General features: G+C 41.9%; 1 protein-coding gene across 1 annotated transcript in view; it reads right to left on the bottom strand.

Annotated features, from left to right (window-relative positions):
* Positions 1–9,527: 9,527 nt before the first annotated feature.
* The window catches only part of gli2a (GLI family zinc finger 2a), an 88,754-nt gene continuing 82,117 nt past the window's right edge, over positions 9,528–16,164 (bottom strand). Inside the window, exons 12-14 of the mRNA XM_063888751.1 lie at positions 15,800–16,081; positions 13,955–14,321; positions 9,528–13,531 (exon numbers count right to left, since the gene is read on the bottom strand). Of these exons, the coding sequence (XP_063744821.1) occupies positions 11,247–13,531; positions 13,955–14,321; positions 15,800–16,081 (2,934 nt within the window). The 3' untranslated portion in view covers positions 9,528–11,246. The remainder of the gene's footprint in view (positions 13,532–13,954; positions 14,322–15,799; positions 16,082–16,164) is intronic.

The following is a 16,164-nucleotide window of genomic DNA, read 5'->3' as shown; positions in this document are numbered from 1 at the left end:
CTGACGATCTCTCACGGCACACTAGTGTGCAGCGGCACTGTGGTTGAAAATCACTGCTCTATCATACTCTTCTTCCACACTGTATTATAGGTGTCAGATATATACAGAACATGTCTCTGATTGGCTGAAACACCAAACAGATCATTTTAGCATCCCATAACCCCCTCTGTTTCAGCCCTGTTCCAAAAGTGCTGATTCTGTAGCTTTAAATGCTAATGAGCTGCTGCTGGCCACGCCCCTTTGAGAGATAATTGGTTAAAAAAACAATGGTGCTCTAGGAGGAGATTCAGGTGATAAGGTGGGCAGGGGTTACCTTGGTTGATTATTGGCTTACAAAAACATTGTGACATCACAAAGTGGCCAATATCTGATCAGTCAGTTTTCAGTCAGGCTTTATAGAGATGGACAGTGTTGGGTGTAACACGTTACAAAAGTAACAGAGTTACAGTAATGTATTACTTTTTGCTGTAACGCAGTAATATAACGCATTACTTCTGAAATGTGGGTAATATAATACCTGTTACAATTCTCAGTAACGCAGTTACAATACATTTTAACCCGAAATGATGTGGTGTTTTGTTTCTAAGAATTCACAAACATCGCGAGACATTCCGACACCAGAGAAATAATTGTGCAGGTAGAATAGTAACTCAGTAAGCCTGTTTACTATTGGTTAAGAGGGCTGAAGAAACAGATTCACAATGCAGAGCTGCAGGCTCACAATGCAGAGCTGCAGACTCGGAGAAAAGAAAAGAGAAAGACAGGAGTGCGCGCAGGCCAAAGCACCAGAGGGTCACTTTCTCTGGGTCTGCCTCTTGAACCCCGAGAAGTTCAGAGACTCGTGGCAGAGTGTTGGAGATCTGCAGCCTCTGTCCTCTGTGGAATCGCCGGCTTTAAGAAAGCTTGTCAGCCAAATCCCCGTTAACACACCAATGACAAGGTGAGCTAACGTTGAATAGAGACTCGTTCATATACAGCAGGTCACAGGGCCGTGCAGAGGCTCCACTAACATGTTATTAATAACACACAGAGACGTCATGTTACCGGTATCACATATTATTCAGCCCACTTAAACGGAACATGAGTTTAGAATCTAGCTCTTTTCCTAATGTTCAGCATGTACTGCCAGCTAGATAGATAGCTTTAATTAATGAGCTGCAATAAACTACATTTCAGCATTTAAAGCCATACTTTAGAGGTGATTTTGGTGAAAGTAACTCAAAGTAACGCAAAAGTAGTGTAACGCATTACAGTTCAGAGACAGTAATAATGTAACGTAACTTATTACTTTAAAAAGACAGTAATAAGTAATATGTACTGTATTACATTTTGGAAGTAACTTTTTTCTTTAATCTCTGAACACACTGGCGACACATATTTATGTATTAAAGATATTAAAGTGGATTTTGCATAATAGGTGGCCTTTAAAACATCTATTTACTAACTCTAACACGTCATGCAGTATGATTCAAGTCTTATTTTTCCAATGACTAGCACAGATGACTAGCGTGCCTGTGTTAGCATAAGTCAGTATCTCAAGAGCTTGGAGTAGACGGAGATGAGCAGCGTTCATTTTTAGATCCAGGCTGAAAGAATGCCGAGGATTTAAAACAACACAAGATGACAGAATATCAGAGAGAAAAGCAGTTGTTGCTCAAAAATAGCCAGCCTCCCACATGCTGGCATTTTGTCTCGGATACATGCAACACTCGTCCCTTCCTTCTCTCAGCGCCACAGTGGTTTACCATTTTACACAGACCTGCTGTGTGCGCAAAAAGGAGGAACTTTATTTGGCAAGTGGACCATTGTGCATTGTATGGAAGGAAACAATCTGTGTTTTGTCTGGGCTGATGGTTTTTGCTGCATCAGACCCCCTTTCCTGCCTCCAGCCCTGGGGAAAAGAATGGTGAATATATGATACGTGTGAGATGGGGATGCCTCGTGTTAACTCCAGTCACCAGCTGGGACTCAGCAGTGGAAGGTAACTGACCCTACAGCCTTCTGTGTCGTGGTTGGTTTCTTTAATATGCTTTATGGCACCAACATTCTTTTGGTTCCATTGATTGATGGTGTAATGAAAACCATATCAGTGCTGACTCTTTAAGGAATTCCAGGCCTATAGGATTTATAAAACATGCTGAAAAATCTGTACGCATGGTTGTAAGGGTAAGTTCTTCTGTAAACTTTTCCCCCTCTGGCCCTCAACTGTGCTTAGCTATTCAAACTGTAGTTCTAGGTGGCATTTTCAGTACATAATTACAGTGTTGTGGATGCAAAAGTACTAGACCTTCCACAACAGCTTCATGTAGCAACATTAGCTGCAGCCCAGGTCTCCTAGTGCCTAAAGGTCAAGGGTTCAGGTTTCGGATGGAAAACCTCCTGGGTTTTCAACAGAAAGAACAAAAATGCTACGCGGAGAGGGTTTTCACAGCGTTTGGGAGTTACTGGGGTCAATGTGGCCTGGGGAATATGTGCTTGAGCCAAAACCAAAGGAACATTAGCAAAAACTGAGCTGCCCCAACACCCTTTGGTCATAACCCCTTACATTGTTCTTTGCCAGAAAAACAGATCATTCTTGGTTGTGCTTAATGCACCCATGTTTACTTAATTGTTTTAAAAGTTTTTTTTGTGATGGTATCGTTTTTAGAAGACAAAAACATGAAAAATGCTTCAACAATCAGAATGAATGCTGTCACAGTGTTCATTTCAAAGAAGAAGTGCAGCAGCGAGGGAGAAGAGTGGGAGTACATTCTTTGTCCCACATACGACAGGAAAAGGAAAAATGTAAAAAAATGAAATAGAAGCTCAAAACGTTGTTGACCAAGGGCTAAGGCGAGGTCACTCAATGCACTGACTCTGACTCACATAAGCCTTTAATCAAAAGATTCCTTTGACTTCAATCAAACGATGACATTCCTCAACGGCCTACTCATGACCAAGCTCTCCCAGCATCTGACCTCCAGTCAGGCTGCCAATAGGATAACCTAGGAGAGGTCATAATCCGGGGTAAGGACAGACCCTGGACTCTTACGCCCCCGTTGAAGGCCACAATGCTGGCCTTCATCACAGACATCCCCGAGGCTCAGTGCGGGATGATCATAATTCTTGCACTTCCAAAGTTTAGCAGGACACGCTCTGCCCCTGGGCGAGCAGCAGCAGGATGGGCCAAAGCTCTGTAGGAGCTGTAGGTAACCCTGACTCAGACACGGGTCACGGCCCTTTGATCTCAGTAGGCACAGAGCTCCATGCAGGAAGCCTTTGATGAGAAACTGAGCCAAGCCTAGGGAGAAAGGCTCCACAACCTCAGCCAGTGAATCACTTTATTATGATGACCTGACCTCCAAGGTCAAAGAGCAAAATTTGACACACTCCGGTACTTATTCAAATATGCTCAATTACCTTCGGGGTACCTGTCAAACAGAATCCTGGCGCACATTGGTATTGTTTCAATAAAGGAAATTAGATTAATTAAAAGCAGCAAAATTGAGGAATCAGAAGACCATATTAATTGATACAGCAGGGGCCTTAGTGGTGAATCAGAATCAGAATCAAATGTATTGCTAGGTAAGTTTACACATTCAAGGAATTTGATTTGGTGTCTAGTGGTGTGAACATAAACAATCCAAGAACTATTTAGCATTAAAAAAGAAAATGCTAAAGTCAAGTATTTACACCAAATTTAAAAAGACAAAACAGAGCGCACCCCAACACCTAAGCAGCCATCCACAGCAACACCTTTGTTGCTGGGTGAACAATCTATTATCAAGTTGTTACAATGATTTATTAACAAAACTAGAAGAACAAGTAATACGTATATACAGTACACATGTATGCAGAGGGCGAGAGAGGCAAGAAATAGGCGGTGTCCACTTCAAGGTTCGCTTCCACAACAGATAGGATTTGAGAAGTCCCAAGAGCAGCTGGTTTAATCAAACAATGAACTTCTGTTCCCTCACCACTGGGACCTGGTGACCGGCCACATAACTCAATTCTCAGTGAAGTGGGAAAGATATGGGGACCTGATAGAACTGGTTTGTTTGAAAAACAGATGAACAAGTGAGGAAACATAAAATGATACAGTACTGTTTGAAGCTAAATAGCAATGTCATTATTTTAGTTTTATTTCCAGTAGATTCAGTCATAAAGAAAAGTTCTGGAAAACATGTAAAGTTTGACCTGATGATGTCAGGGGATCAACAAAATGATTTAAATCCATATTTTGGCAAACATGAATGTCTTGCAACCTCCTGGTGGCATTTGAGCACAACCCGGGAATAACAGGAATGAGTCTTAAAACCCAGAAAGGAGTTAGCATTTTAGCGCTTCCAGTTCCCTCGTCTCCAAGTCAACTTTTTTTTGAGAATGAGTTAATACTTAAATAACTAATATGTGTATAAATGCAAGCTTAAGAGATGTTCACGCTTTGTTCTACGAAAATACTGTTCCTCAGTTAACACCTCACTGGAGTTTGTCCAAGCTTCTAAAAACAGCGGTTGCTCAAAGGTGACAAAATGAGACATTAGCTTAGCTTTGGTAAGTCATCCGTCGGTGAGGTAGTTCCTTCACAGCCTATCGTTAGGACTGCTCCTGTTGACGTTCGAGGATTGTGAAGTTGCCTGTCTCATAATTGCAAAAGTGTTTCGTCAGTTTATTTGAAACGACTGGCGACTTAGCTTGCTAGCTTACAGCAGACCTGCAATAATAGTGGAAGGAATCATGCGGTACAGTGACATTTGCTCAACCTTATAATCCCGGAACATCATCGAGCGCTCCGGCCCCTGATGTGTTGTCAAGTTGGTTAAGATGTTTCTACTTTTGCACGTGCTTTGGTCTCATTTGTGTTTTTATATTTGCAACGTTTTTGAAACTGCAGATTTTCTCCTCCCATTGGAAATGTTTTGTGCCGTTGTAGCATCAGCACCTTTGGGTCGGCTAACTTAACACATCATCACAAGGACACTCATCATTAATGTCCATAGAGCCACGCGGAGAGCGCCAAAGAGATAAAAATGAGCAAGATAATGTCAACAATAGTGAGGAAGCAATATTTAATGATTCTGTAATATCAATGCTTTAAAAATATTACTTTCTTGCAGGAACTTACTTTTTTTTATATAATAATGTTACTCGTCAAGAACTTTGTTCTATCAGCGCTCTACTGTATAAGAATCTATTTTAAAGCGTTGCAGTTTGCATTTGTTATGTTGTGGGTGTGCTGGGGATAGCACTCTTTCATCCACTTGACCCCCTGCCCCTCTGCTGCGTGTTGTTTTGTCTGGAAGTGTCCATGATGCGGGTAGAGAATGTCCCCGACAGCTGACTTCCCCCGAATGCAGCGGCACGTTAAAGCCCTTAGAGACATGTTTGCAAACTCGGGACAGCTGAGCTGAGAGCAGGGGATTGCTTAATAGATGTGAGTAGAAGTAGAATCTTCCTCCTCCACATTTCTGAGATCTTGGTAAACAGTGAGACTTGCATTATTGTGCAGCTATATGAAGTAGTGTAATGTAACTAAGTAGATTAACTTAAGTACTGTACAGTAGATTTTTTAGGTACTTGTACTATCCTTAAGTAAATTCACATAATGCAACTTAATACATCAAACCACACATTTTTGTCAAATGCTGTACTATTGACTGACACATTTATTTACTTTATTACTACTCCCTGTTCACACACAACTGCGTGGCCACACACAGCTCCAACACCATTGTGAAGTTACTGATGACACGGCCGCCATCAGCCTGATCACCGACGGCGACGAGACGGCGCACAGAAAGGAAGCCGAAAACCTCACATCTTGGGCCAGGATAACAACCTCCATCTCAACCTCAGCAAAACCAAGGAGCTGACTGTGGATTACAGGAAGCGGCAGAGAGAGGGACACGCCCTCCTTGCCATCAATGGGACTACGGTGGAGAGAGTCAGCAGCTTCAGGTTCCACTGTGTCCACATGGCTGAGGACCCGACCTGGACTTATCACACAAACACCATCACCAGAACAGCTCCACAGCGGCTCTTCTTCCTCCGTAGGCTGTGGAGGTTCAACATGGACTCCAGGATACTCTGAAACTTCTACAGGTGCACCATAGAGAGCATCCTGACCTTCTACTGAAACACATATATACAACATGTGTTCTACATTGACAAATTACAACTCTTACATATTATATACTCAATAATATTACAACAATTTCAAAAGAGCCATTCTGCAGAATGACTACATTTAGCTACTTCTATACCTATACTGAGGTATCATTTTGAACTCAGGACTTTCACTTTTAATGGAATATTTGAAGACCATAATATTTCTACTTTTACTTAAGTAAAGGATCCAAGTACTTTTTCCTCCGCTGCCCAAATGACTCCTGCTCTGCGTCTGCTGTTTGCTAACTTCTGAGCATAATCATTTTAGAAGGCCATGACGTGTTATGTCATTTTAGCTTATTCCAAAAGTCTGCCTACAAAGTGCTTAACAATGCTTCATCGGGCTTAAAGAGCAGGTGTCTTAAAGGTTAATTCCAACCTACAATTCAAAATTTGGTCTGAACTTTGTTAACAAAACAGGGTGATTGCTTTGAGTTTTCACATCTGGATACACTTTTCTGTCTGTGTCCTGTTTACAGTATGAAGCTGTGTGCGTCGCAGCACACCATCTCTCCTCATCTGTGTGCTTTGTCTAATCATGCGTTTCTGCCTCACTAACCTCTTGTTCTCCTCTCTGGTGAGACTCCTTACCCTGGGGCTATTTTTCTCCCATCCTCTCTCTAAGAGAATAAGGAATTCCAGTGGCAAAAGCAATCAGTGGGCTCCACTTCTAACCAGTCCCCAGCTGCATTTGCTCTCAAATTAAAAGTGATTTGTTCTCTTTCTTTCAGCACTCTGCATCTTCTCTTGTACCCATATCCTCTTCCTTTATTTCTCGTCTCTCCCCTGCTTCTCACCAGTTTTGCTGTGTTCAACTGGACAGCACCCCTCTCTTCCTCTACAGATTTTCCTGCCCTCTCCTTCTCCTCACACCACCTCGCCTCCTCTCTTCTTTCCTGTTTCATGTTGCTTCAGACCCAGTTCTTCAAGGCTGTCCTGCCACTGTTAACTTTGGACAACATGAAATCTTACTTTAGAAACTGCTGTGTTTGCATTTGGTGACTATGGTATATCCTTTTTCACCTGGGTCTTCAAAGTGGAGGTTTTTTTGTTATTATTTTTTGAGTATGCAGAATACAAAACTAAAGACAAAAAGTGCAGCTACTTAAAAGTAATACATTGTATTTTTATTGGCAGAGCATCAAGAAAGATAAAGAGGTGTATGCAGAGAAAAGACAGGGCTTCAAAGCATACCACCTGTTGCTCCTCGGTTATTGAAGCATATTCATATATATATATACACACACCATTATTAGCAATATCAATCAAAGGAAACATTCTAAGACAACAGAAAGGAGCGTAACAAAATGCATCTTGATGCAAATAATTTACATTTATAATCTAATATAAATTGTAAGCCATCATTGCCATTTTTCTAAAATCCAACATGGTCTATTTGCAATCACTTGATACACTAAAGCAGCTGCTGCACATGGTGTAATATAGTGATTATACATCATTAAAGGAATAGTCTATTAACATTAAAGGATTAGAGGACAAGATCTAACTTCACTATCTAACTACTTAAGAAAGACTAAAAGTAACTGTACTTATTAGGTATTTAGTTATTTTAATAATAACCTTTTATCAAGCGTCACTAGGATTTACAGATCGAGTGTGTTTCAGGTGATTGTAGCTGTCCTGACTTCACCTATCTCTCACAGCAGTGTTTTTATCTCCAGCAGCTAGCACATATATATATATATATATATATATATATATATATATATATTTTAAACCTCTAAAACCTTACTTACTACTTCTACTTTATCAGCGGAAACACTATCTGGTGAATGAGCTTTTCCTGTTTAAAGAAACCAAAATTTCCATCAGGATTTTAAAGAGTAAAAAACAGGAGAGGACTCTTTAAAGTAGAGACACTACATACTGATATACACCTGAACATCAGCAGGAGAGGACTCTTTAAAGTAGAGACACTACATACTGATATATACCTGAACATCAGCAGGAGAGGACTCTTTAAAGTAGAGACACTACATACTGATATACACCTGAATATCAGCAGGAGAGGACTCTTTAAAGTAGAGACACTACATACTGATATACACCTGAACATCAGCAGGAGAGGACTCTTTAAAGTAGATACACTACATACTGATATACACCTGAACATCAGCAGGAGAGGACTCTTTAAAGTAGAGACACTACATACTGATATACACCTGAACATCAGCAGGAGAGGACTCTTTAAAGTAGAGACACTACATACTGATATACACCTGAACATCAGCAGGAGAGGACTCTTTAAAGTAGAGACACTACATACTGATATACACCTGAACATCAACAGGAGAGGACTCTTTAAAGTAGAGACACTACATACTGATATACACCTGAACATCAGCAGGAGAGGACTCTTTAAAGTAGAGACACTACATACTGATATATACCTGAACATCAGCAGGAGAGGACTCTTTAAAGTAGAGACACTACATACTGATATACACCTGAATATCAGCAGGAGAGGACTCTTTAAAGTAGAGACACTACATACTGATATACACCTGAACATCAGCAGGAGAGGACTCTTTAAAGTAGATACACTACATACTGATATACACCTGAACATCAGCAGGAGAGGACTCTTTAAAGTAGAGACACTACATACTGATATACACCTGAACATCAGCAGGAGAGGACTCTTTAAAGTAGAGACACTACATACTGATATACACCTGAACATCAGCAGGAGAGGACTCTTTAAAGTAGAGACACTACATACTGATATACACCTGAACATCAGCAGGAGAGGACTCTTTAAAGTAGAGACACTACATACTGATAAACACCTGAACATCAGCAGGAGAGGACTCTTTAAAGTAGAGACACTACATACTGATATACACCTGAACATCAGCAGGAGAGGACTCTTTAAAGTAGAGACACTACATACTGATATACACCTGAACATCAGCAGGAGAGGACTCTTTAAAGTAGAGACACTACATACTGATATACGCCTGAACATCAGCAGAATATGTCCTCCTTTAATGAGTAGACTACTAGGCTACTACATATTTTTCCCTGTGCTCTTTCCCTTTGCTTTACCAATGATCATTTCCAAGATGTGGGACTAATTAAGGATTTTTGATTGTGATTATTTGTATTATATTTTTAAACATGCCTATTATGCAGGCACCGCAGTGTAAATCTAGTTGTTTTTCACTTATATCTGCTTCTTGATTTCCTCTTTCTGTGTGTGCACCCTTCATACTGTACATTTGGCTTCAGTGAGTTGAATGGTGTTTGCTCTTGGAGCTGCAGTCTGAGAACAGGCCAAATGTGATTTTTTAGCATGCTTTCATGTGACCTCCAGGGAACAGAGGCCGTGCTATTTCAAAGACGACACAACACAGGGATTAAAACAAAAAAAAAGGGAGATAGTTTATTTGAAATGTACAAAAGCTATATACACACACACACACACACTCACACAAACAAACCCACACACACTGAGCATAGTAAACGTGAATGGTAACATACACACAAACATTTTAGAGGCTACTTAGAAATTCTGCAACATAATAAAACTGAGGAATTCGCAGGGCTAGTTTGCCAATCCTGTCCGAAACAGGATTCCATTTTCAAAGTCAGTGTCCCTTCCTGTGCTCTCAGCAGTTCATCCAGAGCCCGGGGAGAGTACGTGGTGCAGCGCGGGGGGTGGGGGTGGGGATATGAATGTGTTAATTAGGATTGGATCTCGACTGAGAACACACAGAGGTACTTGTATATTCTTTTAGAGGAAGCTCCTCGTCGACACATGGGTTCATGTGCCCTGATAGTCTAACACAGAGGCTTATCCTTGTCCTTTTCAATCATTTACCCTTGTGAGAAGGGACCATGGAGAGTTTCTGCCTCTGATCCAGCCAGCAAAGAAGGAAATCTGATTTTACAGTGCCGTCCCCAATAGCTCGGACCATGATCAAAAAGCACCTAATATCTATGGATCATGACGTCGTACAACCACGTTTAAACTAGGGCTGTCAAATGCTTTATCTTGTGAACCGCAGTTAGTCACGCATTTCTGATTGACATTCATACTGAATTTAATGAAATGTCATAAACTGTGTTTAATTTGAGAAGAATTGCTTGGAACCACAGATATCCTTTATTTTAAAAATTGCAATACAAGCAAAACAGGTTCCTCTCACAGCGCTTCTACTTCTTAAGCTGCAAGTGTTGAAATAAGTGCATACATAAATTGTAATAACATTGAATGTATTTTTTCATAATGGGCATGTATGCATCAATTTCTAAATGCATGGTTTGTTTTTTGTTTGTTTAATTTTTCAATTAGCTGCACGTTTGCCTGTTTAAAAATTACATATATTTCAGTGTAGCTCAGCCTGAGCCATGTAATACATTCTTTTTTAAAGATGTGGAACCAAAAAGGAGTATTTTCAATTAATTTTTCGACATTCATATTTTTCACGTGTTTTCCAATTTACCACTGCAGGTCTCGACACTCATGTTACATACTAATATAATGATATTTTTCTCATTCTACATTATTATGTCATAAAAAATGTATTAATTATACCTTGTGAATGAATAGTAGGTGTCCCCATGCTACTGTAACTTTGACAGCCCTAGTTTAAACATCAAGAGTCTATAGCATAACTTAAAGCAAGTACCACATAGTATAATCTATAAAAGTCTTCATGAGAAAATATTATCTGTTATCTACATATCATGTTCATTTCCTGTGTTCATGTCGTACTCAGATGTGTGTGTGTACTGCTTCAGCGCACCACTTAGTAAAGGGCTATTACACCAGCAAATACTGAATGGCAGTTGTTACCATATCATATATCTGTAGGTAAAAATGTATGGCTTTTTAACAAATAAGGATAGAATTCTTCCTTAACCCTAGCTATACTTACGAATACGTTTTAATGTCACCTTATAATCTGGAGCAAATATTACAAGATAAGCATATAACTATGGACAGATAAGAAAAGAAAAAAAAAAGCATGAAATAGCCAGTTTGCATTGTTCAATCAGTGCTTTGTGTAGACAAAATATTCCTGATGTAGACGCGGTTAAGACTGGAGGGATAATGAGGTGTTCGATTGCTCTCAGCTCATCATGTTGAGGAATTTGCTTTCTTCAGCCAGGGCTGTGAGCATAGAGTTCATGTCACCGATGGCCATGTTGCCGATCCCTGCCGGTACAGATGCCAAGGTGACGGAGTTGCGCGGGGTGGTGAGGCGTGAGGAGCTCTGGGAGAGGCTCTGCAGGAAGCCAGGACTCAGCGTGCCCGACATTAGGCTAGAGTGGTCCCCATCATCCAGCAGAGTGTCAAAGTCGATTTGGGCATGCTCCGTGCCACCAGATCCACCCGTAGAAGAATCCACTGTACTGCTGGAGACATGATTGACTCCTGGTGAGGCCATGTTGGCTGCAGCAGTGGTGTTGCTGGCAGGAGCCTGGCTGGCACCGGGGGACATGGGGGCATCAAAACTGACAGAATTTGGCTCAAACATATGAATCTGATCTGTGTGAACCATAGCAGAGTTCTGATTTTCAGAGCTTCTGTTGTGGCCTGCTGAGCCACTGGGCCTCTTTGGGCTTGCCTCTGAGGTGCCATTACCACGACTGGGGCTTATATCAGATGACTTAGGTATTCGGCTCGATTGCATCATGCTAGTCACTGTTTGTTGTCTGGCACTAGTCTTAGGCTCCATGGGGGGCCTGGGTTGTAACATTTCTCTGCCTGCATTGTGTACATGCTGCTGCTGCTGGAAGTGAACGCTGTAATTTTGCTGCTGATCCATTTGGTTCCCATGAGGATACCCATCAGCCTGAGTCCTAGCTCTGTAACTTTGCAGTTCTGGGTCTGCCATAGTGCTCCGGGTAGGTCTCATGTTTGTGCTCCCAGATATAGCAATTGGGATTGCTTCTTGGCCAAATCCTTGCTGAGGACTCATTTGATCACTAAAGTTCACACTGCACTGCCTCTGCTGCTTTTGCGAGGTGTTCATCAGCCTCTGGCTGTTGTGGTTTGCATACCCCTGCATAGACATGTTCTGACTCATAGGCACTACCTGCTGGTTGCTGCCAAGGCCCTGACCTTGTCCCTGCAAGGAACCAAAGTTGTGTCTCTGCTGAACAACAGTTAGGTTCCCCCTAAGAGGATGCTGCTGTGGTTTGGAGAACTTGGTTGTGGTGTCAACAGTACCTGAGCTCACCTCGTTCCACTGCACTGGCATGCTGTTCTTGTTCATATTGTCCAATGGTGCTGGGAAGGGCTGATGTGGGCCAACAGGACCTATTTGATGACCTGATTGATGAGTCATGGTGCCATCAACCATAGCCATCCTCCTCTGTGCGTAAAATGACGCTGGCGGGCCCATGCTTGTCTGGTAGCCATGAGTCTGATTGTTGGAATGGTAGTCCACTTGCCCAGAGTTGTGACTTGTGGGGCCAGGATTTTGGGTCCTAAGGTATTGCACCACATCATCTGGAAGCACCATGTCCTCCTCCCCACTCTGCTCCGGCCCAATCATCATCCCATCTACTGCCATGTTCTCCATGGCTACATTCTCAGAAATGCTAGGTGGTCTAGGGGCAAATGGGTAGCGCTGCAGGCTGCCATCCGAGCGAGTGTAGCCCTGCATCGCCAGGGCCTGGTGGCGCTCAGAGGATGGACCATTCATGGGGTTCATGCTGTTCATGCTGTTATAGCGCTGAACCCTTGGAAAGGAGAGAGGGTCCAGTGTGGAACGACGCACCGGATCGCTGGCACGACGTGGAAGGTGGGGGGGTACTTCATGGGGCATCATACTCCGCGTGCCATATCCAAGATCACTGCATCTCCGAGGCACAGTTCCAGAGGGGTGCTGATGGAATTGGTGCGACGAGCCTTCCTGGGAGTCACTGTAAAGAGCCATGCGGGTCCTCAGGCTCATCCGCTCCATGTTAGGGAGAGGAGTAGGTGGAGCTCCACCAGTGGCAGCAGCATACTTTGCCTTAAGTCGATAATGCTGAGCTGGGGTCAGACTAAGGAGGCTTGGGAGACCTCCTCCGCTGACACCACCACCTCCACACTGGCTAGCCTCGCTGGAGCGGCGAGACAAATCAGTGGAGATCGGGTCATAGGAATCAGCGGAACTGATGTTGTTATGGCGGTTACCGCCAAACTGGGACGCCTCACTGGAGCGGCGGCTGGAATAGCAGGGTGAAATGCCTGAGGATCTCCGACTCATGGTGTAAGCTGAGCTCATGGTGCTGGTGGTGCTGTCACGCCGCTCATTGAGCTGGTTCAGCAGAGTTACTTCACAAGAAGTCAGGTCACCCATGCGTTGTCCAGGGTACTGACCGCCTAAGTTAGTGATCAAGTTGGAGCTCTCCAGCAGGGAACCTGACAGAAACAAAGGACACTATTACATAATGACACTGACTAATGTGGAGTTGTGCAAATTAATACTACTACTACTACTACTACTACTACTACTACTACTACGACTACTACTAATATTAATGATAAGATAATAAGCTTTTATTTGCAGTGCACCTTTTATTCAAAAATAATAATAAATAATAATAATAATAAATAATAATAATAGTAATAAATGTTAGAAGAACAATTTAAAAGGGGATGTTGCTAATAAAACTGTAACATAAATAAATATTAATGAAAACCTATAGAATAACTAAATAAATAAAACAATACATTAATAAATAATAAGAATAATAAAGGTTTAACAACCTTGTCTATTGAACTCTAGGACATAATGTTAATTAAGTTTTGTGCCCCCTCATTTCCTCAACATTCCACACTTACCGACTGCAGGTATGGGAGGCAGCTTCATGCTGTTGCGTTGGCCCTGCAGTGGCTGCGGTGCAGAGTTGCCCCAGGGGCAGGAGTCCCTCACTGTGGTTAGCCTTTCCTTCTTAATGTTTTCAAGTTTGATCGTGACCGCACCACCATGACCCACACCTTTCCTCAACTGAAGCCCCACCCCAGTCTGATATCCCCCGATGGGAACAGTAGAGTCGACCATGGGGCAATCATCCTGTGCGCTGAGGTCCCCGAAGCTGCCGCCGCTGTGCAGGGCCATCTCTACTCCACTGTCATTGTTGTTGGCGCTGCTGAGAGGCGATGGCTCACTGCTACATGACGAGTGGCCACCAGGACTGGACTGATACGTCTAGTGGAGGACAGCAGGGAGGAAAGTGCGTAAGGGTGATGAATCAAACTATAGAAGCTTTATTAACCCTACTGTCATGTTCGGGTCAAATTTGATTGATTTACTACTTTAATCATTTGTAAGTATTGTGATTTACATTTGATTGCCTCAAGGCCCTATGATATCTTCCAGAGGAGGCATTTGAATGTATACAATTGCTGATCACCCATTTTATTGAATTTGAGAGGTTTAGTCACCTTTGTTACTTCTATGGTGCTCCCTAGATACATAATCTAGGGTTAGCTATGGTTAGCTAGTTTAACCTAGATTATGTTCATTCATCACATAGTACACACCTACAATCGAGAAAATATTAGTTTTGGTATAAATTTTCTCTGTCTATTCTTTGTATATTCACTGCAGATATTCATGTAAACCATTATTCTGAGTTTAAAGGGTGTTAAATACAATTTGGTGATGATCGATGTTGTGTTAATGTAATGGCACTTAAAACACACCGGTCCAATTTGACTAGGAACGTGACAGGAAACACACGTTAAGAAATGATAGTGGTACAATTCAAAATGTTACACTGATGAAAACCAAAAATTATGATAAAAATAATTAAAGATTTTGTCTCATGCCAAGTTCAGAGAAGTCCATTATATATTCTTCATGTTTAAATAATCAGCGCATTTAGGAAATTCTGATTGTGATTGTGTTTTCTAATAATTAATGTAGGTCTAGAGTTTCATAATGTCATTAATTATAAACCACTTTGATTTATTTACAACCAGAAAACAAGTTGATAATAGATGAGTTCTGCGAGCAACAATCCAGCGGCGAGTGTAATTCAAACTGGTCTGAAATGAAATAAAGTCTTGATCACAGCTTGATGCTGGCACTATTTATATTCCCAGCCAGTGAATATTAATGTTACAATTGCTTTATCTTTGGCCCAAAACAGAGTCTACTGCCAGCAATCTTTGTGGACAAAAAAATGTAGTTTAATCGTCTCCATACATTCATTTCTGTTTAAGATAGTGAAAATGGGTATTCATGCAAAAAGAACCGTTACCATCATGCAGGAATGCAACCATGTGGCATCAACATGAGGACACATCCACACATCTCCATGCTGAGTGGTGAAGGGACAGTTTTAGTGCTCACCTCAGTGAAGTCTGTCCATTAGAAAAGTTAACTTGAGAAAAGCAAGTTCAAGCAACAACCAGAGAGGTGGGTTAGGTAGGGTGCAGGCAGTACAAGAACAACACATCTACCTTCAGAGCCATGTTAGTAAAGTGGAAAACAGTGGAAAACATACGGAGGCATGCTATAATATCATTATCAAGTGACATTGATCATTTGTTTGTGCGACAATAGCTTATTTCCTTCAAGATACAGTCAAAAAGTTTAAATCAAAAGATAATTTGCCGCAAATATTTTACAAAAGAAGATATTGAGGGATAACTTTCTAATTTCATGTAGGGAGGACCCACCATAGAATTCTCAGTCTTGATGGATTTGACTTGTAGGCAGTCCTCCACTCCTCTAGAGGTGCTATTGGCCTCAATCTTGCCGTCCAGGCCTCTTCCGCTGAGCTTGGAATTCGCCTCATTCTCCCCATTGCCTTTGGGAGGCTGCTGTCTGGGAGGTACGTCGCTTCGCTGTTTTTTGGTGACGTGGGCTTCTGGTCCATGGACTGTCTTAACATGCTTCCTGAGAGAGCTGGGGTCCGTGTAACGCTTGGTACAGCCCGGGATCTTACACACATACGGTTTCTGCCAAGAAAGATTTAAAGGGCAAATAACATTGAGGTAACATTTTTGCCAACCTTGTTTCCCACAAAATCACATTTCCACAC

Source organism: Eleginops maclovinus, chromosome 7, assembly GCF_036324505.1.
Source record: "Eleginops maclovinus isolate JMC-PN-2008 ecotype Puerto Natales chromosome 7, JC_Emac_rtc_rv5, whole genome shotgun sequence".
Taxonomy (NCBI): domain Eukaryota; kingdom Metazoa; phylum Chordata; class Actinopteri; order Perciformes; family Eleginopidae; genus Eleginops; species Eleginops maclovinus.
The sequence above is the reverse complement of the archived record's forward strand: the minus strand, read 5'-3'. Positions and strand labels throughout refer to the sequence as shown.